Source organism: Pongo pygmaeus, chromosome 18 (assembly GCF_028885625.2).
Source record: "Pongo pygmaeus isolate AG05252 chromosome 18, NHGRI_mPonPyg2-v2.0_pri, whole genome shotgun sequence".
Classification (NCBI taxonomy): domain Eukaryota; kingdom Metazoa; phylum Chordata; class Mammalia; order Primates; family Hominidae; genus Pongo; species Pongo pygmaeus.
In genome coordinates this window covers 27188196-27209637 of record NC_072391.2, presented here as the reverse complement: position 1 = coordinate 27209637, position 21442 = coordinate 27188196, and the positions used below count along the sequence as shown (strand labels likewise).

Genomic DNA, 21442 nt, shown 5'->3' with positions numbered 1-21442 from the left:
GTAACTAGAAAATTGTCATAGGAGTGGACTGCACTTAAAGAAAAGGTCAGTTTAGCTTAAGGAACAATGAGCTTAGGTAATGAAACTGACCTCAGATGATGGAATGTATGATAAACAGTGAGTTCTGGGTGCCAGATCCTATGAACGTGAGAGATCTAATCGAGATTTTTGGTCCAGATTAGCAAGAATTAACAGTAAATCCAGCTGGATTATTTTAAAGTCAAAATGGCAGAGTGTGTTGTGTGTGGGGTGGGGTAGAGTTGGAATGGTTAGGCCAGACATCCCATCCCGGGCAACAGGGGTGTCTGGGAATAAACAAATGTAATCTAAGCATCACAACAAAAGGAGGGCCCTTTAGAACAAAGTTAATTTGATTCGGAGGCAGCATTTCCCTAATTCAGTTCTGAACAGCTTTCATGATCTTTACAGTACTTGCCTGTCACCTATAGAAATATAATTCTAAAATTTTAAAATCACTTAATATTTTTAAGTATTGCACTTAAAAAACACATTTAAAAAAAGTATGTCTGTATACCGCTTAAAATTGATGACTGGCCGGCGCGGTGACTCACACCTGTAATGCCAGCACTTTGGGAGGCTGAGGCAGGTGGATCACCTGAGGTCAGGAGTTCAAGATGAGCCTGGCCAACATGGTGAAACCCTGTCTCTACTGAAAATACAAAAACTAGCCGGGTGTGGTGGCTGGCGCCTGTAACCCCAGCTATTCGGGAGGCTGAGGCAGGAGAATCCACTTGAACCCAGGAGGCAGAGGTTGCAGTGAGCTGAGATCGAGCCACTGCACTCCTGCCTGGGTAAGAGTGAGACTCTGTCTCAAATAAGAAAAAAAAAAAAAAAAGATGATCTCAATCCCTACTTATACCACTATGTTTCTGAAGTGCCATTCCTACTCTCCCTCATTCCCCACATCCTTTCAGTACCTTTTCACTGTCCCCAGGTACACTTCCTGAACCACAGCAATAAAGGAAACTCATCGTAAGTAATTACCGCTTGTCAACTGGGCAGACTGGGTAGGCCACAAACACTCACTGGTTTAGCTGCATTCTACTTTATCAAGGAATTTAATACTTATTTATCAGGGTTTCCGGAAAAATACGTGGCCATAAACGAGTCACAATTCTGCATCTCTAATATTCAAATCCAAACCATTTTGAAAGTTCAAACTTCGAATTTCTATGTAATTCAAGACTCTCCTAGATTTATTTAACCACATCTCCAATTAATCCTGATTCATTTCTGGCCTCTTCCACCCGCCCACCTATGAAATGTATCCTCCATGTTTAGTTTAGAATTCTGTATATTCAGTTCAGCTTGTATTAAAAACTAAGAATTTTAAAATAGGGAAATGGAGACACACATACAACCTGTGTCTGGTGGGTTAAGTATATAGATATGGCACTACTTTCTGTAAATAATGCAAATACTCAACATTTGAAAAGTTTACTGAAAACTTTTATTGTAATCAAAAAGTGACATAACAGGGTTGTAATGAATTCAGCAAATCATTCTGCTGATATTTTAGAACTTATATCAGCTTTTGCCAGGCAATTAAAAAAATTCAAATGTGAAAATTTCACATTACAGTAAACTCCACCCCAACTAATTAATGGTGGTTAAAAATAATAGGCCCTAGCAAAACCTCTCATGTTACATGGTCACAACTCACAATTCTGTACAAAAGTTCGTGTTATAAAGCTCTGATGTAAAAATCAAATAATCAAGCAGCAATATTTTAAGTGCAGCACAGGGTCTTCCATGTCATTTATTTACAAGGCTTGAATCTCTTTACATTATAACAAAATTTAATACAGATGACTTAGTAATTAAGTCAATTTTTAAAATCTGTCTTTTTACACAGTGACAGATTTCACTTTTTGGTCATCTTTCTCCTTCTCCTTCTCTTTATCTTTGTTCTTCTTTGACTTCTTTTTCTTGTGTTTGTGTTTTTGGCTTTTTTCCAATTCCACTTCAGTGCCTGCATGTTTCTTATGCTTCTTATGCTTTTTATGTTTCTTGTGTTTTTTCTTTTCCTTCTTTTTCTTCTTCTTCTTGCTGTCCTGACTTTCTGCTGAGCTGGCACTGCTACTGTGGCTTCGGGTCTGGCTTCCAGAAGGACTGTGGCTTCTGCTGGGGCTGACGCTGGGGCTGCTGTGGCTCTGGTTCCTGCTTATGCCCACCTGGACGACTGCTGCTGTGTCCAGGATCTCTTTCGCTTTCTCCACTATTTTATCTTTCAGGTCCTTAGAAATGTTTCCTGAAGTTTCCTCTTCTTTTACAGAAACATTACTTTCACTGTCACTTTCATTATAGTCTGGTTCAAAAGCAGCTTCATCAGTTTCTCTAGTTAAGTCAGAGGAAAGTCTAGAGGAATGACTTAACTGGGGTTTAGGCTTGACAGTATTCTTGTCAATTTGCCCAGTAATCTGCTCTTTTTCAACCTGTGTCTCTGGAGGGTTAATTATATAAAGTAGTTTATTGCCACTTGACTCTTTATTGTTCCTTGCTTCTAATACATGCTTCTCACGATCCTTACAAGGATTCTTATCTACAGATTTTATCTCTTCATTTGGCCGTTTAGTATCATAAGTGGCTTTGTGATCATGAGGTTTTCTGTCTCTTGAGGGACTAGAATTACTTTTTTTGGAATCTCCTGTTCCTTTTTTAGGCAAATCTCTCTCTTCCCTTGGCTTATTTTTCTGTCCAGATGCAGAATCTTTATTCCGGGAAGGAGAGTCTTTTCTTCTTGTTAATTCATTCTTTTCATCTCTACGTTTGGAACTTGAATACTCTCTGGTGTCATAGTCAGTTTTTTTGTCTCTATTGGGAGTGAAGTCTTTATTTGAGGAAGCACGAGTGGAATCATGTTTATCTGACGTTCTAGCCTCTTTGGAAGATTGAGACAGACTTTTAAAATTTCCTTGTTCATTCAGACGGTCCAAATTACTCTCTTTCTCTGGCTGAGTGCTGTTCTTCCTCTTTTCAGGGTTTTCCTTTTCCAACACTGAATAATCTCGATCTTTGGTCTTCCCTTTTTCACTAGATGCAGAGTTTTTTGAACTTTTAACCTCGTGTTGTGTGACTTCATGGCTCACGTCCTTGGTGAATTTCTGAATTTTCTCTGATGGCTCACTTTCTTTCTCAGGATACTTGACTATATTTGATGGCTTTGTACTAACATTTTTTATAACACTAGCAGGTTTTCCTACACTTGACATAGGCTGTGTGGATTTAACATCTTCTTCTTCAGATTCAAAGTCATCTTTATCCCATTTGGATTGAGGAACCTGAATCATAATGATAACATCTTCAGCTGGCGCCGTATTGTCATTATTATATTCTTCCATCGTTTTAATCACAGTTCGCTTTGTATCTGTTTTTTCTTCAGATTTCCGCACAGGACTGCCTCCAGTTGAGCTCGTACTAAAAAGAATAACAAAATATTTTTAATTAATGAAGAATTTACTATTATAAAACACTGATAAATATAAAAATGCTAACTTAAACACAAATGTCCTTTTAACATTAAAAAAAAAAACAAAAAACTTATTCTGCCCTAAGGAAGACACACAATTTAAGATTATGATTGTATAAACACAAATGTGGCTCACCCCCAAAATCTACTCACAACCTTGTCTTTGGCAATTCCCTTCTTCAAAGACAACAAAAGACTACATAAAACCAGCCTACTTCCCTAGATCAGCATTCATAATTAATATAAAAAGCACAAGCATGGATAAAACTGAAGAAAATCCTTCTCCCAACAAACTTCCACACCCACCCCCTACACTCAGCTACCTGGTATAATCCACCAGAGTTGAGCTGGATCCTTCAGTTCCAGTCACTTTTCTTCTGACCTTTCCTTTGACTTTTTCTTGTTTAACTTTGCTAGATGTTGACTCCAATTTTTCAGAGGGTTCTTTTGTGTTTGATATATTTTCTGTACTTCCAATTTTCTTCCCAGTTTCTCTGTTGAGCTTGATTTTTTTGGCTGGTGCAGCTGAAGAAATTTTGTCCTTTTCAGGGGTCCTATCCATTTTTTCAGTATCAGGTTCCATTTTGCGCTTTGGTGATGGTTTCATTATTTCAGTCACTTCTAGTTTCGAGATTTTCACTGAAGAAGACTCAAAATCTTTATCTACACCTTTTTCTTCAGTTTTTCTTTTTCTTTTTTCTCCCTTATTATCAAGTGGTTTGTTTTTCTCATTAGGCTTCTTGGCCTTTTCTTCCTTAGTTGTTAGCTTTTCTGATTTGACATCTTTGGAATAGTCCTTCTTCACTTTTTCCTCTTTGACTGGTTTTGTTTCTTGGTGTTCTTTTGCTGATTTAGAGTGAGCTTTCCTGGGGGTTCCAGTGATTTTTTCATCCTTCTGAGAGGAAGATGATGATTTAGCATTGTCAGTCTTTGGAGTCTCCTCTTTGGCTTTTTTAATTGGAGGTTCAGAGCGAGGAGATTTCTCACGTTCTCCATCTACTTTTTCTTGGGGTCCTTTAGCAGGTTTTACAATATTTTCTTTTTTGGACACAGCAGATCCATCATTCTTCCGTTTGGTTTTATCACCCTTTGCTTTTGGTTTATCCCTTTCTCTCTTGTCTTTTTCAGACACTGATTTAAAAGTGATTGATTCTGCATCCATTGGTTCATCTCTAACAGGTGTGGCATCATCTCTACTTGGGAGAACAAACAATGAGTCTGTTTTATTTTCTTCAACACCTGTAGGTTCTCTTGATTTCCTAGAAGTCTCTAATAACTCTGGGTTCAGAAAACCCTCACTTTCCTCCCCTTTTCTTCTTTTTCTGTGTTTCTTATGCTTATTTCCTTTACCATCTCCTGGAGCGTTTTCACTCTCCTTCTCTTTTGACTTTGTATTATCCTTCTGATTGTGACCATCTCTTGCTGCAAGCTTTTCTGGATAGTTGCTACCTATGTTTCGACTTCTATGACTTTGCCCACCAACATAATCTTCTCGGCGGCCTCTTGTGAGGGGAGAATTCCTGATGTTAAGTGGTAAAAATCTCTCTGGAGAAAAGTTCTCCCTATTTGCTGAGGGCCTAGGCTGTGCTCCAGCAGCATAACCTTTATAATATTTTTCATACCACTCTCTATATTTTCTCTCCCATTCTCGGTAGCGTTCTTTTTCAAATGGGTCTCTAAAGTCAACACTTCTCCCATAATATGCTTTAATGTCATATGGTGGTGGAACTTCTCTGTATCTATTAAAATATTCACGTTCTGTTTCCCCTTGAGGTACGTTACGTTTATTAGGAGACTGTCCCCTAAACGCTTGAGGAGATCTTGATCGTGAATGATAGCGTCTATAAGGGGGTGACCTTGACCTAGATCGATGATATCCATGAGATCTAGACCGTGAACGGTAATTGCGGCTCTTGCCTCTGCCTCTTCTGGGGTATGGAGGTGACCGTGAATAGGAACGAGAATGTGAGCGGCTGAATGATCGAGAATAAGAGCGTGAACGTGTTGAACCAGATCTTGATTTAGAATAAGTGTATGAACTTCTTGAATACGAAGAACCACTATAGGGAGATTTAGACCTAAAAACAAAACAAAACAATAGTTGATAGTTGAGAAATACATACAAAATAAAACACAGACTCTCAGATTCTAGCATTCTTTCCTCACGGTTTCATCTGTCTTTATATCAAATTTCACCTCAGATGATTAAAGAGGCACAGTGACCTCTACTGGAATGGAATAAAGTACACAAATCAGAGCAATCACTTGTTACAAAACAAAAGTGAAGTCTTAACAATCAGAGTGAAGTGCATTAATGTACCGTGAGTTATATGAGCTAACTAACATTAAACAAAATGTCAATTAATTTTAAATTTCACTTCCTATCTGAATATTGAAGTAGGAGTCTGTTTTTTGTCCTATACTGGCCAACAGCCTAGTTTTAAAAGAAACCACATTTCAAGTGTAAGGCTAAAAAATAGTCTTTTAAACAAACTTCCAGGGAATTTTTATAATTCACTTTTTCTATCAATAAAGCAATTTGTATTCTACTACTACTTCATAATACACAGGTTAATGTTCCAGCAAGAAGCTGTAGCCTTATGGTAAAAGGGTCCTGAGAACTGTTTTCTGGCTATTCCCCTATTTCTTTCCTTCCAAAAACATTTCCCAATTATTTGATACTATAAATAACTTCAAGGGACAAGGGCAATTTAATCCCCACAACTGTTAGTTCTACACAATAGAATTTACACTGAGACATTATTTCAATGAACAGATATTGGGAAATAAGCTACATCTTCACTTCTATACACCTAGACCGAATCAGAAAAATTCCTAAGTGCAATGTTCTTTATATCCATAGCTAATCCCTGGATATTCAAAGTCCCGTTTGTAATTCTGTTGTGAAGGCTTGCAAAACACTAACCTGGAAAATGAGCGCCTACGCTCCTTTTGAATCTTTTTGTATTCCATCAATTCCTTAGCAAAATCATTTGTAAACTCATCTAGCTTGGACTTTTTCTTTTCCCTAGTAAAATAAAGTTAAAGAGTGAAAGTTAACAAAAACCATTTAAGAAAACTAACAAGACAAATGTAATTAGATCATGAATGAAAGGAATGAAATTGCCATTAGTTTTCCACTTTAAAACTATAAACTAGGAATCCCTGAGAAGTTGCTTGTATGGCTTTGGTTTAAATTTTAGGTGAATTTCTCATACTAACTGGAAACACTGGAAAACGTTTCCAGACACCTATTTAATGTTATTATCAGAAAATGAAAAAAGTGTATAATAATTTCAAATTAGAATACATACTCTTCTTTTAGTCGTCGCTGCTCTCTATAGAATTCTTCCCTGGACAAAGGTGGTGCTTGTGTTGTTGGGATGGTATTTGAATGAGCTGTCTGCACTCCTGATGATACCCAAGGTGTTGATAAATTGGTAGGAGCTGGAGGAAACCCTGGAGGAGGTACACTATACCCAGCGGGTGGTGGCTGGCCAGGAGGAAACTGAGGAGAAAACTGTGGAGGAGGAACACCTGGAGGGAGAGGAAGTGTATGGGGAGGAGGCGGATACAAAGGAGGTGGTGGAACAGGTACAAAGACTGGAGTTGCTGGTAGTGACGGGCCTTGAGTCCTCTGTGATCTTTCGCTGTGGTGTCGCCCACGGTTTATACTTCTGGAGAAATAAATTCCAAGATATTAATTCTTCAAACTAAAGTCATCTGAGACAAGTAAGCTTATCTTTTCTATCCATAATTATTTTCAAACTTTGAAGGAACTGACAGGTTAATGCTGCTATGACCTAGCTCTCCCCAAAAGCTTATTCATTTATTTTTTATTTTTTGAGACAGAGTCTCACTCTCGTCCAGGCTGGACTACAGTGGTGCAATCTTGGCTCACCGCAACCTCCACCTCCTGGGTTCAAGCGAATTCTCCTGCCTCAGCCTCCCAAGTAGCTGGGACTACAGACACGTGACACCATGCCCAGCTAATTTTTGTATTTTTAGGAGAGACAGGGTTTCATCATGTTGGGCAGGCTGGTTTCAAACTCCTGACCTCAGGTGATCTGCACAAAGTGCTGGGATTACAGGTGAGAGCCACCACACCCAGCCCCAAAAGTTTAAATGAAGGAAAACCACCTCCTGTAACCTCTTTTTTGAGGGAGGAAGTGGGTGAAGATCATACAAAGCAGAATAAATTCTAGTTTTAACTTCTATAATTAACAATGAAAATATCAATGCTTTCTCTCAAAGGCTTAAGTAAAAATAACAGTGTTGGCTAAAGTTTCTAATTTGTGCCTCACCAAACAGAATGGGTTACTTCTGTTAAACTAAAGGTGCTTTAAATTATAAATAATTGGTACACAACAGCAACAGTAGGGGTTTAGATTTTAAGCATCTTTTCAGAGAGCCATGAATTAATAAGTATTACCTTCTTTTAAAATGTGATCCAGTAATGACATAGTAAACTTTCATAAGTTTAGCAATGAAGCACTAGAAAATATCCCGAATTTCCTTCTTTTTGGAGACAGGGTCTCACTCTGTCCCCCAGGCTAAAGTGCAGTGATGTGGTTATAGCTCACTGCAGCCTTGACTTCCTAAACTCAAGTGATCCTCCTGCCTCAGCCTCCCAGGTAGCTGGGACCACAGATGCATGCCACCATGTCTGGTTATTTTATTTTTCTGGTAGAGACAGAGTCTTACTATGTTGCCCAGGCTAATCTTGAACTTCAGGCCTCAAGCAATCCTCCACCATCAGCCTCCCAAAGCTCTAAAATTACCAGCATGAGCCATTATGCCTGGCCAAAACTCTTGTTATGAAGTTTTGGTGGCTCCTTTATCCTGGTGGTGATTATGACCTAGACTAGCAGTTCTCAACCTTTTTGGCACCAGGGAGCTGCTTTGTGGAAGACAATTTTTCCATGGACGGGGGCAGGGGGGTGGGGGGATGGTTTCGAGATGAAACTGTTCCACTTTAGATGATCAGGCATTAGATTCTCCTAAGGAGCGTGCAACCCAGATCCTTTGCATGCGCAGTTCACAACAGGGTTCATGCTCCTATAAGAATCTTAATGCCACTGCTCATCTGACAAGAGGTGGAGCTCAGGTGGTAATGCTCGCTCACCTGCTGTTCACCTCCTGCTGTGTTGCCCAGTTCCTAACAGGCCAAGGATGGGTACTGGTCTGTGGCCCAGGGTTGGGGACCCCTGACCTAGACAGTAAGATTCTTACTTCTTAGATTAATATTGCTTGTACCCGCCCACTAGCGCAGGAGCCTCTAACAATCTCCTGTCTCTTCTTTTGGAAAAGAGAGGGTGGGAGATGATTGGGACAGTGGAGTCTAGAAGAGAAATAGTTGCAATTCTTGTTCACAGTTGGGAGCTGAGCTTGTTAACTTTCATCTTAAATTAAATTGGTATCTTAGATATTGTCTGAGCCTTAATGACTTTCTTCTACTTCCAAGAGGGTAAATGCAAGCTAATACTCTGCTGTTTGCTGACAGGGAGAAAGTAATCACTGAGAAGGAATATTAAAAATGTCTTAAAAACCATCATTTAAGATACTATATATAATTTATTCTTTTCTAGCCCTCTTTAAGGACAACTACCCAGGACTTAAGAGGGATAAGCACAATACAAACAAATGACCCCCTTCCTTCCTGCCACTGCTGTGCTTTAATTTCTTTGGTAAGATATATATATAAAAAATAATATGATTATTTTCCAAGATTTTTAGCATGCCTACCTGTAGCAGCTCCTCTCCCCTCTTCTAATTTGTTGTGGTGGAGAAACCAGATAGCCAAGTTTGTTGGAACTGTGTGGGAGAAAAAAAATATAGCTCAAGCATTTCTCCATGGGTATAATACATGACCTTTCCATGCATAGATGTTAAGACACCAATTTTAACTACTCTGGAAACTTTTTCCTACTCCCCAATTCTTAAACTTGTTTCGGATAGAGAGCTGAGTAAATATTATATTTACTTAAAACTAACTTTCCCCCACCAATTAACTGTATCACAACAAATAACTAGACCTCAAAATAGACTACTTTATGTAATATTATATTTTAATTAGCACTCTATAAATTACTCTGTGAACTTATTGTTATATACAAGGAAAAGAGCCCTTTTGTCTGCTGGGCACAATGAAGTCATTTTACATGTTAAGGTAGGTAGTGTCATTCCAAATCCAAACGAGGAAATGGATGTTAGGGAGTAAAACCACAAGACCACTGTCATGCAGCTAGGAAATGAAGGAGATGGGATTCAAACCCAAGTCTACTTGTTCCTAAATCCTATGTTCCTTCTACCGATATATCCTGCTAGTAACTCATACTTTTAAGAATATATCAGTTTTCAATTGGATTATATAAACAGAAATAATTATATAACTAAAAATACATTAAGTAAGTCTGCTGATTTTCAATGCCATAAAACATCCCACAGAGAAAATCAAAGTTCTTTGTATTTTAGGGTGGAAAAAACATATCCTGTAGAACAACTCGATTTCAGACAAAAAATTTTTGTTCGGTGGATGTTAATCTTATTATGTATTTATGTACTCAAATCAAACTTTGATCATCCAAATTAAGGATAGAAAAAGTTAAACCTACTAGGAAAATAACTGACACCATATTTAAAATAACTTTTCAAGTAATTCTTATCTATTCATTAAACTGAAGTCCTGTCAAGATCCCCATTTGTTGGATATGAAAGTAGAAAAAAACTTTAAAAATTTTGTATTTTAGAAAAGATTTGCTCATTAAAAAAAAAACCCTCATATAAGCTTGAATTTTGACATTTTACATAAAAAATGTTAATCTGGCACATGAAAGTTTACAATAAAGAGCAGTGACCCGCTGCCTAGTTTGGACCTTCCATTATCTAGTTTGCAGGCAATCATCTGAAGATTATTGTAAACATCTACTCACTGTTCCCAGCCTGGTCGACCACCACCTGGACGAGCAGTATTTATTCTTACTGGACCTAGAAACAAAAAATAAAAGCAGTAGGTAAATATAAAATTGCACATTAAATCAAGCTAAAATTATTTTTTAAAGGGAAAAAAGTCTAAACCAAAGTGATCTTACTCACCAGTTGTGGGGATCAACTGTCCATGCAATAATGACTGTCCAAGCAAAGATGGGGTTCCAAGAACAGGCACCTGGTAACCCTTTAGAAACAACCACAAATAAACAGAAATAGTTAAAAAAAAAAAAAAAAAAGAGGTAAAAACAAAATCAGAAAAACAAAACCCTGCTGTAAAAAAATCCCAAATTAAAGCACCAGTAAAATTTACCTTCTCTTCCATAAGAGCAGTAATTGCAATTGAGGAGGTTCCCTTTGAGTGCTCTGATGCAAGAGCTGCAGCTGGCAATATTTTATTATCAGAATCCCTTAAAAAAACATAAATTATAATACATTAAAAATCATCAGAAATGGACAATTAAGAGTAAAAAAGTTTGCTGCTGTTTACCCATCACCTGCAGTAAGATGAGTTAAGTCAAAGATGATGAATACTTCTGAGGAAAGTGAGAGAAGGCTGAAACTTTGAAGAGTTCTCTATATGTTTAAGTGGAAAAGTAAAATGAAGGACCCTCCTTAAGAAGATACGATAGTTATGACAGAAATCAGTTGCAAGAATAGTAAAACTTAAAGAAAATCAAAGTGTGGCCTATGAAGACAAAAATCCCTCTAGGATTAGGAGTTAAGTTTTAGCTCTAGTTCTACCACTAAACTGAAAGGATAATCTTGGGTCAGCCATAGAACTCTCTGGGCCTATTTCCACTATCAACCAAATAAATTCCACCAGATCAGTGGAATTTCTTAAATGTAAATGTAAAGGTCTCATCCTGAAGTTTTTGCTTCAGTGTGTCTGAAATGGGCCTCTTACACCTTTTTTTTTTTTTTTTAAAGAATTTATGAGACATTAAACTACATGGACAAAAGTCTCATTTCTGAAGTGGTAGGCTGTGAGTTTTCACTATTCTCCTACATAATAATTATGCTCCAAAACAATCACTATTCCTGACTTCTCTACTTACCTGTGTTTTTACCCCCTCTTCTCTACCTATCTAAACTGTTCTTAGTTCTACTCAAAACTACTCCTATCCAAAACTATCATTATGATCACAAGTGAATTCTCCCACCTCTGTTAAGTTCAGAGCTGTTATGGTATATGGAACATTCAACGTTTAATAGGGGCTGGTTGGCAACCTGTGTAGTATTTGACCTCAGGATGCTTAATCCTCATTTGCCAAATCAATCACCTTTGTTTTCCTCTTCCCCCAATAAGACTACGTCATTTCTTACAAGTCATCCCACATTACTGGGCACAGTGGTCCACTAAGAAAGCTGTTAAAGTGATAACCAACAACAAAACACTACATCATTGACCTCATTTGGTTTCTAACAGTGAAAAATACACAGGCTTACCGAAAAGGTCCATCTGATTTTTCTGAATGAACTGATATGGACACTGTTGCAGTTATATCAGGTACAGGAGCTGGAGCAGAAGATGGATTTCCAGACACAGGAGGGGCCAAGGAAGACTGATTAGAAGTTAATGAAGATATAGACGGAGCTGGGTGAGTTGATGAAGATGTCACTGGAATCATAAGAGGATCTTGTTGTCTTGATATTGGAGATCTCATCAGAGGTTGTAGGTTCCTCTGAATCAGTGGTCTCGGAGGTGGTATTGGGGGTGGTGGAGGAGGTAACTGTTTTCGTAGTCTTTTTGTATAGCCAGTTTCATTTTTGAAGTTATTAACAGCCTACAGATACCAAGCATAATAATGCAGAAAAATGTTATGTAGTATTCACTGAAGTACAGTTAAATCAGTTAAAGATTAAAAAGAATTTTTTCATAAAATGGATACAAAGATAGTTACCTGTCGTAAAAATTTATTGGCAATTAAAGCATCAGGAGAAACATCATTCTGATGACACGTTGGACATGTATGTTCATCTGATTCCAGGAGTGCTGTTCTTATACCTATGTATAAGATTTCAAATATTAATAAAAGCATAGTAGGAACTCAGTGTTTATGAAATGAATTAAAAGGATGGTTCACATTTGTTCAGTTACATTACTGTTTTTCCAAGCATGTTGTGCTAATCATTTCTTAGATTAAGAAACTTAAGTAAAATCTCCCATCTTACAGTACTCCTCTGCTCTTTTCTATATGACCTATGCTACGCTAAAAAGAAGTCACAGCTGGGTGCGCTGGCATGTGCCTGTAATCCCTGCTCCTGGGGACGCTGAGACAGGAGAATCACTTGAGCCTAGAAGTTCAAGGCCAGCCTGGGGCAAAATAGCAAGGATCCCCCACCCCATCTTTTTTTTTTTTTTTTTAACAAAGGACACATTTAAACAAATGTCTGAATTGAGAGCAAAAGCACTCTTTCTCAAAGACTATTCTTTGTTTAGCTAGTAATTGGAATATTGTAGAAAACAAAAGAGAAATATAAGATAGTCTAGAAAGACAAAAATTTTACATGGCTAACTTGGGGTTTTTATTCAGGCAAGGAAATGAGAGACCTACAGCACAGTACGTGGGAGCAACACTAAATTACATATATGAAGATTAAGCTTCAATGTAGTAAAACTCCAGTAATATCAAGTGGTATGTTAAATCTAAGATATAATCTGAAACAAGTCTTTAGCAACCTCTTCTTGACCTTGGTCTTCACTGAAGAGGTCAAAAAATAAAGATTTACAGGTATGCAAAGGGGATGGGTTCCAGGACCTTCTGAAGATAACGTCTGTAGATGCCCAAGTCTCTCAACTGCCCCAAAGGCATAGTATTTGCATATAATACTATGTACATCCTCCAGTATACTTTAAATAATCTCTAGATTGCTTGTAATACCTGCCGCCATATAAATGCTATGTAAATAGTTGTTATACTCTTATTTTAAAATCTGTATTAGTCTTTACTATTATTTTTTACGTTTTCTTGCCCCCCCCCCCCCAATATTTATGATCTGTGGTTTTGAATCTGCAGATGCAGAACCATGTATATGAGGACTGTATATTTCAAAACTACCTTTAAAAATGAAAAAGGCCAGAGCAGGCTTGAGCAAATTTTCAGGTAACACTGATTTCTTCTGTGTAAGAAGGCACAAACTTAGGATAAGTGGCAGGAAACAACTAAGTGCTAATATAAGTGATTTAAAAAGTCACAACTGCATGGTAAATGCTGGGTAATAAATATGTCTACAGAGGTCGGGCACGGTGGCTCATGCCTGTAATCCCAGCACTTGCAGAGGCCGAGGTGGGCAGATCATGAGGTCAGGAGATCGAGACCATCCTGGCTAACACGGTGAAACCCCGTCTCTACTAAAAATACAAAAAATTTGCCGGGCATGGTGGCGGGCGCCTGTAGTCCCAGCTACTTGGGAGGCTGAGGCAGAATGGTGTGAACCCAGAAGGCAGAGCTTGCAGTGAGTTGAGATTACACCACTGCACTCCAGCCTGGGAGACAGCGAGACACCGCCGCAAAAAAAAAAAAAAATACTGTCTACAGGAATCAGGTCTTAATACACTTAGAAATATTAGGATAAGCTATTCACAATCCAGGAAAAGGATTTAGATACCACTGAAAAATATTCCCAGAATTATCTAAGGCCCAAAAAAGTTTTAACATTCTGGATACCACTTAAAACATACAGGAAACAAAAAGTCTATATTAAGAAAAACACCTCAGTATAGTCACCCTGACGAAGGTACAGAAGGTGGTCAATTCCAGAATTTAAAAGGACAAAGAAGTTATTGTTTAAAAAAGATACAGCAAGAAAAACAGACTTCTCATTACTTAATGCTCATTGATCAACACTTGTCATCATTTATTTTATTATTAAAATATATAGGTTGGGAAGAGCCGTTCCAAGTAAATACAAATATTCTAAAATATACATCTTCCAAGTTCAGCATTTCTTACATTCATCACAGTAACTGTTTCCACAGCAGGGAATCACAACAGCATCAGTCATGATATCCTTGCAGATGAGACACAACAATTCATCTGGGATAGGATCATCTTCTTCTGAGGAAGAAGATGGCTCCTCTGGTAAGAATGGAGGTTTCTCTTTCTTCCCAATTGCATATGCTTCTCTGTAAAAGAAAGTTTTCATGTTTTACCACTGTTAAGAAGGCAGAGTACTCATGCTACATGTTCTACTATAACATAATGGGAACACATAATTCAGCACAATGCCGAATTAGTTTAGACAAGCACCATATCTTCTAAAATAAGGGAGTAATTATGTACAACCTCACCCTAAACAAAGACACAAAAGTCTAAACAAGCATAACAAAAAGAAGCAAAGAAATGCTATAAAAACAATAAAAGGATTTTAGAATCCGTAACTCTTAAGAACTGAGGGCCAGAAATAAAGCAAAATGTTCTGTGCCATAAAGTTCTATTTAAGTGACAAAGACAAGACTTGAATTTAGACAACACCATAATCACAATTTTTCCTACTCTATCAAGTTCCTTGAAAAAAATAAAAATGAAAATGAAAATTAAAAATCCCAAAAAATCTCCCCTTCTCCATATCCCAAAAGTCTCTCAAACCTGTGAAGGTATTGGAGTAAATGCCACAAGATGGGAAATTAAAATTAGTACTGACATTATACAATTAAGGAAAGATAGTTCAAGGGAAATATTATGTCATTACCACACAAATAATTAATAAAATGAGATACCGAAACCCATGATCTACTTATTAGTATTTTAAGAGAGGTTAATCAATTTATAGTCAATTAAGAAGCATTAGTGACTTAAATGATCAAAATCTGTGTTACAAAAATGTAAAGTAACACCTCATTAGACATTCTAGGTCCAGTTTTTTTGTAGAAATGCATTTTGCAGAAATGTTGGGCATTAAATATAGTATTAAAAAATAAAAATAGCTATTCTCAGACTTGTCACCACTGCTTCTACACCCCCATCTTCTCTGTAATCAGGCAAATTTGCAAAACACAGGAATCCCTAGAGAAACCCTTTCTATTTCATTCAGGAACAGAGTGTGTTTATCTCAATGCTGAAAATGAAAGAATCTCGGCTGTACAGAGTAGGGTACCTTAGGTGTGTTATTTGTGTTGCAGTTGCTCCATAGACATCACCACGATTCCAGAAATAAGTATCAATTTGCTTATGCCCCATTGTTCCCAATTTGTGAAAGAGGAGTCTCCCACTGCCCAAAAGAGAGAAAAAAGAAAAAAAAAAAAAAAAAAGAAAAAAGAGGAGAACAGAGGATAGAAAAAGAAACAGAAGAAGAGTCTGAGTTGCTTATCAGTGGTGTTAGTGAAGAGGGTGAAAGTTTCATTTAAAATATTTAGATTCCCATCTTTCCCCAGTATTTGCTGTGTGTCTGGCACAATTGGGCATTTGTATTTCAGCATTCAAAAGCAATGAAGTTAATTATTAGGGTTTACAGGTGATATTAATTTTTCCAACACAATTTTTTATTAAAAAATTTTACATAATATAGATGAAGCGGTCTGCTCTTAATTGTGTCTAAAAATAATCAATTTCAAGCTAAAGTTGTTTGGAAACATCTATGAAATGTCTCTGAATTAGAAACAGCATAACAACAGACTGTTCAATGATGAACCACAAAAACACAGGATGGTGACTGATAAAAAATAGATGGGGGTGAAGTTGAGGAAGTGAGCAGGGTTGGGAGTTTAGGAAAACATTCTTATCTGTGAACGAAAACACTATTTGCTAAAGTACATATTCAAAAACACAAGATCTTTTCAATATCATTCTATGGCATAGCTATTTTCATCATCATCCCCACCTGCTCACTACACTACACTTCAACAATATTTGTAGCATGAAGCTGAGGAAAACTGTTCTTATATATATATTTTTTTTCACTGAGAACATGAACACCTATTCTGTAAATTGATGCCCTGAGGATCTCCTAACTTCACAATCTCCTGGACAACCTGTTAAAAATGTAGAATCAGGGTCTTATCACATAACTTCTAAATCAAAATCAGGGGCAGAGCAACCAGGATCTTTTTTTTTTGGTCCAAGGTCACTCTACCTGGCCAGTCTTTTAACACACTTTTGTAGGAAATTCTTACGCTCAACAAAGTTACAAAACGACAGTCCAAAGAACACTTAATATTGTGTTGTATAATATGTGAGTTCACAACTGTTGAAGGTAATCAAAAAAGTAATTGACTACATTAATAAAATAAAGCAGATAAAATGGGAGGTTATCTAGTTGAACCCTGCCACTGAATTTGCATATCTGTCCATTTCATTAAAAACTGGTTCATAATATAAAATCTGAATACACATTAAAAATGGGCATTAAGACGTGGTGGCTCACGCCTGTAATCCCAGCACTTTGAGAGGCCGAGGCGGGTGGATCACAAGGTCAGGTTAACACGGTGAAACTCAGTCTCTACTAAAAAAAATACAAAAAGTTAGCTAGGCGTGGTGGTGGGCACCTGTAGTCCCAGCTACTCGGGAGGCTGAGGCAGGAAAATGGTGTGAACCCGGGAGGTGGAGCTTGCAGTGAGCCAAGATTGTGCCACTGCACTTCAGCCTAAGGGACAGAGCGAGACTCGGTCTCAAAAAAAAAAAAAAAAAAAAAAAAAAAGGCATTAAGGTGTTTTATAGAGCTATAGTTGATCTGAACTAGTGGTTTATAAAATAAACCTTACTTGAGAATCTTAAGACTCACATGGCATATCTAAACTTATTCAAGCTACTTCAGTATTTCATTTATGCCTGACACTTAAATTTGCCTTAACATCATGCAGAGCTTTTATTCTTAAGCCTCCTGTTTCTCAAAATGATTACAATCTGTTTTGTTCACTTAAAAATGCAAGTAGCATATATAATAAGATTATGTGGGAGTATGTATGTGAATGAGGAAGAAAGCAGGGAATGACAGAAAAAGAAAAAATTAGAAGACTACAAGGGAAGTGGCACTCACTGATAACAAAAAATCCCCAAATCCATTTTAAATTTGCTTTAAATGGAGCAGACTGCAGCCTCACAGAAATGCAAGATGTAGCGACTAACGGCCTTGGTACACAAAGTTCTCAAGGAATCCAAGTAGCAAAGTTACAAGCCCAAGATTAAAACACTATACCCTGGGACTGACTGGAGTCTCCACAGGTCATACCTAATTTGCATACTTACGCATCTATAGTTGGTATTGCATATTTTCCAGTGTTGGTAAGCATTGCACCTTTCATATTAGGATCTTTCACTTCCATCATGAAACTTCTGGGAATTCCAGTGCTCTTTTTAATCCTAGGACCAGATTCAAAGTTTTTATCCTATTCAGAGGAAAAAGGAAGAGGAGGAGGAAGAGAAAAAGCAGTTACTTTTATTTAATAAATTAGCTAATGTTATACAGTGCTTACTATATTATTTGTAGTGCTTTACATATGTGATCTCATTTAATCCTTGTACCTGCTATGTGAAGTACGTACTATTTTATCTCCATTTTAGAGAAGAAAAAACAGGCTTATAGAGATCAAGTAACTTGCCTAAACTCAGCTAAGTGGCAGAACCAAGATTTGAAGCCTGGCAAATTTGGCTCCAGAGACCATGCTCATTTGCCATTGTCTACAGAAGGCAGTATTGACCAAGAAAAATAAGATAGCTAAGAAACAATTCCAAAGGAAAAAAAGTAAGGTATACCATAGTTTCTGCTTTGAACTTACCCCATTTGTTGGGCAATTCTTAATATAATGTCCAGGTTTACCACAACGGAAACACGTGTAAGATGGAGGTGGTGGACCTAGAGGTTTCTTCATGTAACTAAAACAGGGAAAAAAAAATTACATGTATACGAGGACTTTGAAAAAATAGTGCTTTTGATTGGGGGGGAAAACCCACCCCAAAAGTTCCTATTAGTATAAAATATTTATGAACTTACTTGATTGGGTCGTATTCATGGCCAGATTGCGACATCATTGCTTTAATTTTATCTTCTTCAGAAGCATTGGCTTCAGCCAGATTGGCAGTCTGTTTAACAGGTAATTATTTGACACACACATTAGAAACACATTTAAGACCACACAGCCAAAGACAACACCACTCATCCTGTAAAGAGCAGTATCTAACTAACCTTGCATAAAAACAGCTATTTACACGTATAACCTGGAAGAGGCACTTGGGAATTCCTTAGGTAATTACATGATGTTTGGGTGTCTGCAAGGCTGAAGAAAGTCATTCTGGGGGCACTCAAACCTTAGACCCTGTTTGTACCTTACATTAAGACTTGCATACTACTTTTCTACAAGTTAAAGACTGATATTAAGTTAGAATAGAAACACTTGATGTTTCAAAAATAATTCAAGTGTCAGAGCATTAAGACTGTAATTTATACTTACAATGTGGAGGTACGGATGGGGGTAGAATGACTGAACATATTATGTAGCAGATATTAGAAGTAGAAGGCTCTTTAGGTAGTGATGTTAGTTTCAAATCAAGTGCAAAAGATGTGCATTGAGCATTATAATTTTAAATCAAACTCTTCAGATAAGTTTTTGAATTTCATCTTTGACGTATGATATACAAGGTCTAGATATAAGCAGGGTCTAAGGGAGTGATTTCTAGTAAGTTGAATCTTCAGGCATTTAGCACTCATATCAGCCATTCATTGGGGTTTGTCTTTACATTCATCCACAAAACAAGCAACCAGTTTTAACATTTTATTGTAATTTTATATACAAAGAATGCTTAACATTAACAGAGCTTAGAACAACAGCAACATTTACAGAAAACTGGATTACAGATGTTTAACAACTAATTTGTTTGAACCCAAACATTGTTTTACAAATACCTGTAGTTTAAAAAAACAAACAAAAAAAAAACCAATCCCCCAAACCTCCCCAACTCCTCCCCACAAAGAAACAATGGTAGGAATAGACCAAAAACTCAAATATGGTCCTTACAGTACATAAGAATAAAAACAGTAAACTATAAACTTCTAAGTGTTAACTCTATACTAAACCACTTTGCATTAGAAAATTATAAAATAGGATGGCTTTAGTCCACTTTATGTTTTAGAATAATCAATTTTAATGCTTAGTTTTCCCAGAACAGGAGCTTAAAAAGCAATTTGTTACTAGGACATTTTGTTGGGATACAGTCTAGGGGAAAGGACATAACAAAGCCAAGAACAAGATAGGGACAGCACTAATGGAAAACCCATCTTTTCATTAATCTTGGTTGCTAAATTTGGTTTCACATTTCTGATAGCAGGGAAAAAGGATTTTTGGAAAACTGTATAGCTTCCTTCTTGGCCCTCAAAAGTCTGCCTATTTTTTTTTTTAAAGGCACAATTTGCAAGCTAAATGTATTGCTTTAAAAAGTAATCCATCACTAGTGCTTTCCCAAACAGAAGATACACATTGTTGAGCAGAAAATGCAAGCAATCTTATCGCAAAACATGGCATATACAGTGATTCAGGAGGTAACAATTTGCCCCTCTGCCAAACATACACATTGGTATATTCCTGCAAACAGCTTTACACACTTACACAATTCATGTAGTCTGTGTTCAAACAAATTAGGTTGTTCAAAACTTTTTCTAATGCAGACAGACTACAAGTCTATAGCATAAAGAAACAACTGCATCACATTTAAAATATTGACCTTCATGGGATCAAGTCAAATACTCAAGAAATAACCATGCAATCGTCCGTGTAAAGGAAATCTTCTGTTTTGGCTGCTTAAAAAAGGTCCACATAATTTATAGCCAAAACCAGGAAATTCCTCCAGAACCTTGTTAGTTTCCAATGTATAATTAAACAAAATGTATGAGGGAAAAAAAAAATAATTAAGTGTAGCTTCAAGTGTTTCTTCTGTCTTGAAGATGAACAATACTCCAATACGCTGAGGCTGACAAAGTATTCCCCTATCTTCTCAAAACAGCAACTACTCTTTACAGGATAGTAATAATATGTACAATGCTTTTGCAAAATATATCCTCCCCCAACCCCTCTTAAAAAACCGTTCCACATAAAAAAATATGATGTTAGAAAAAAACTTATATTTTCAAGAATATATATATACCTTTGTAAGCTGGGCCAGAGAAATAGACGCGGAAGAGTCATCAATCTGTTCACAAAAAATTAAACACACATTCAAGTTCCAAACTGAAAACATCTTAAAGTGATCATTTAGCCCCTATTGACACTTAATGTTGAAATATTGGGCATTTTCTTAGTTTTCTAAAGAATGTTATGTTAAGCTTGAAAATGTAGCTCGGCCTACTTCATTCTTCTCTAGATATTTCACATAGTTATAAAAAGCTATCAGTTGGAGGGGAGGAAGAGGGGACTCAATTAAAATGAAAAAATGGGGAAAAAAATGTATCACACAGAAAATCTGTTCAGAGTGTTGACGGAATACTAGGAGTCCCATGTCTCTCTATGGTCTCTAAATGTGACAATAATCAAGACAATGTACACTGGAAGAGAGAATAAGAAATCTAATTTTTCTGTAAGGCCATTATACAACATTGTAAAAACAAACAGCCATTTAAGGGCTCAGATAATTGCTTTAATAAATAACAGCTCCCATGTAATTGCTACTTCTTTTATTTTTGAAAACATACTCTTCAGTCTGAGTAAGTTTGTTTATTCTCTCATACAAAGAGTAAGAATAGCTTCTTGTCAAAGAAACCACAGCTTTATCAGGGCAAAGATGTTAAGTCAAAAAAAGGGAAAACAACGGCACCCTAAGAAGGCCAACAGAGCTGTCACTTATTATGATGGACTGTAATATTTGAAGAAAGTTAATTTAATCACACAGAGCAAGTGTACATATAAAGGATATAAGAGGGCTTTAAAAAACGTATTTTAATGAGTCTTAAGCATTCTGCCCCACTCACTAACTGCCAATTCTCCAACACTGAAGTGGGGGAGATAACTGGGCATATTTGAAGAGGCATCTTTGTGTA

General features: G+C 36.9%; 1 protein-coding gene across 2 annotated transcripts in view; it reads right to left on the bottom strand.

Moving 5' to 3' along the window:
- Positions 1–1448: 1448 nt before the first annotated feature.
- The window catches only part of RBBP6 (RB binding protein 6, ubiquitin ligase), a 36484-nt gene continuing 16490 nt past the window's right edge, over positions 1449–21442 (bottom strand). Inside the window, exons 4-18 of one of the 2 annotated variants that reach the window (XM_063654692.1) lie at positions 20554–20598; positions 18410–18498; positions 18195–18291; positions 17665–17804; positions 14434–14606; positions 12382–12485; positions 11927–12264; positions 10791–10887; positions 10586–10664; positions 10423–10477; positions 9236–9304; positions 6805–7167; positions 6417–6518; positions 3814–5568; positions 1449–3438 (exon numbers count right to left, since the gene is read on the bottom strand). In XM_063654692.1, coding sequence (XP_063510762.1) covers positions 1869–3438; positions 3814–5568; positions 6417–6518; positions 6805–7167; positions 9236–9304; positions 10423–10477; positions 10586–10664; positions 10791–10887; positions 11927–12264; positions 12382–12485; positions 14434–14606; positions 17665–17804; positions 18195–18291; positions 18410–18498; positions 20554–20598 — 5076 coding nt within the window. In that variant the 3' untranslated portion in view covers positions 1449–1868. The remainder of the gene's footprint in view (positions 3439–3813; positions 5569–6416; positions 6519–6804; positions 7168–9235; positions 9305–10422; positions 10478–10585; positions 10665–10790; positions 10888–11926; positions 12265–12381; positions 12486–14433; positions 14607–17664; positions 17805–18194; positions 18292–18409; positions 18499–20553; positions 20599–21442) is intronic. The other variant, XM_063654693.1, reaches the window with a different exon arrangement.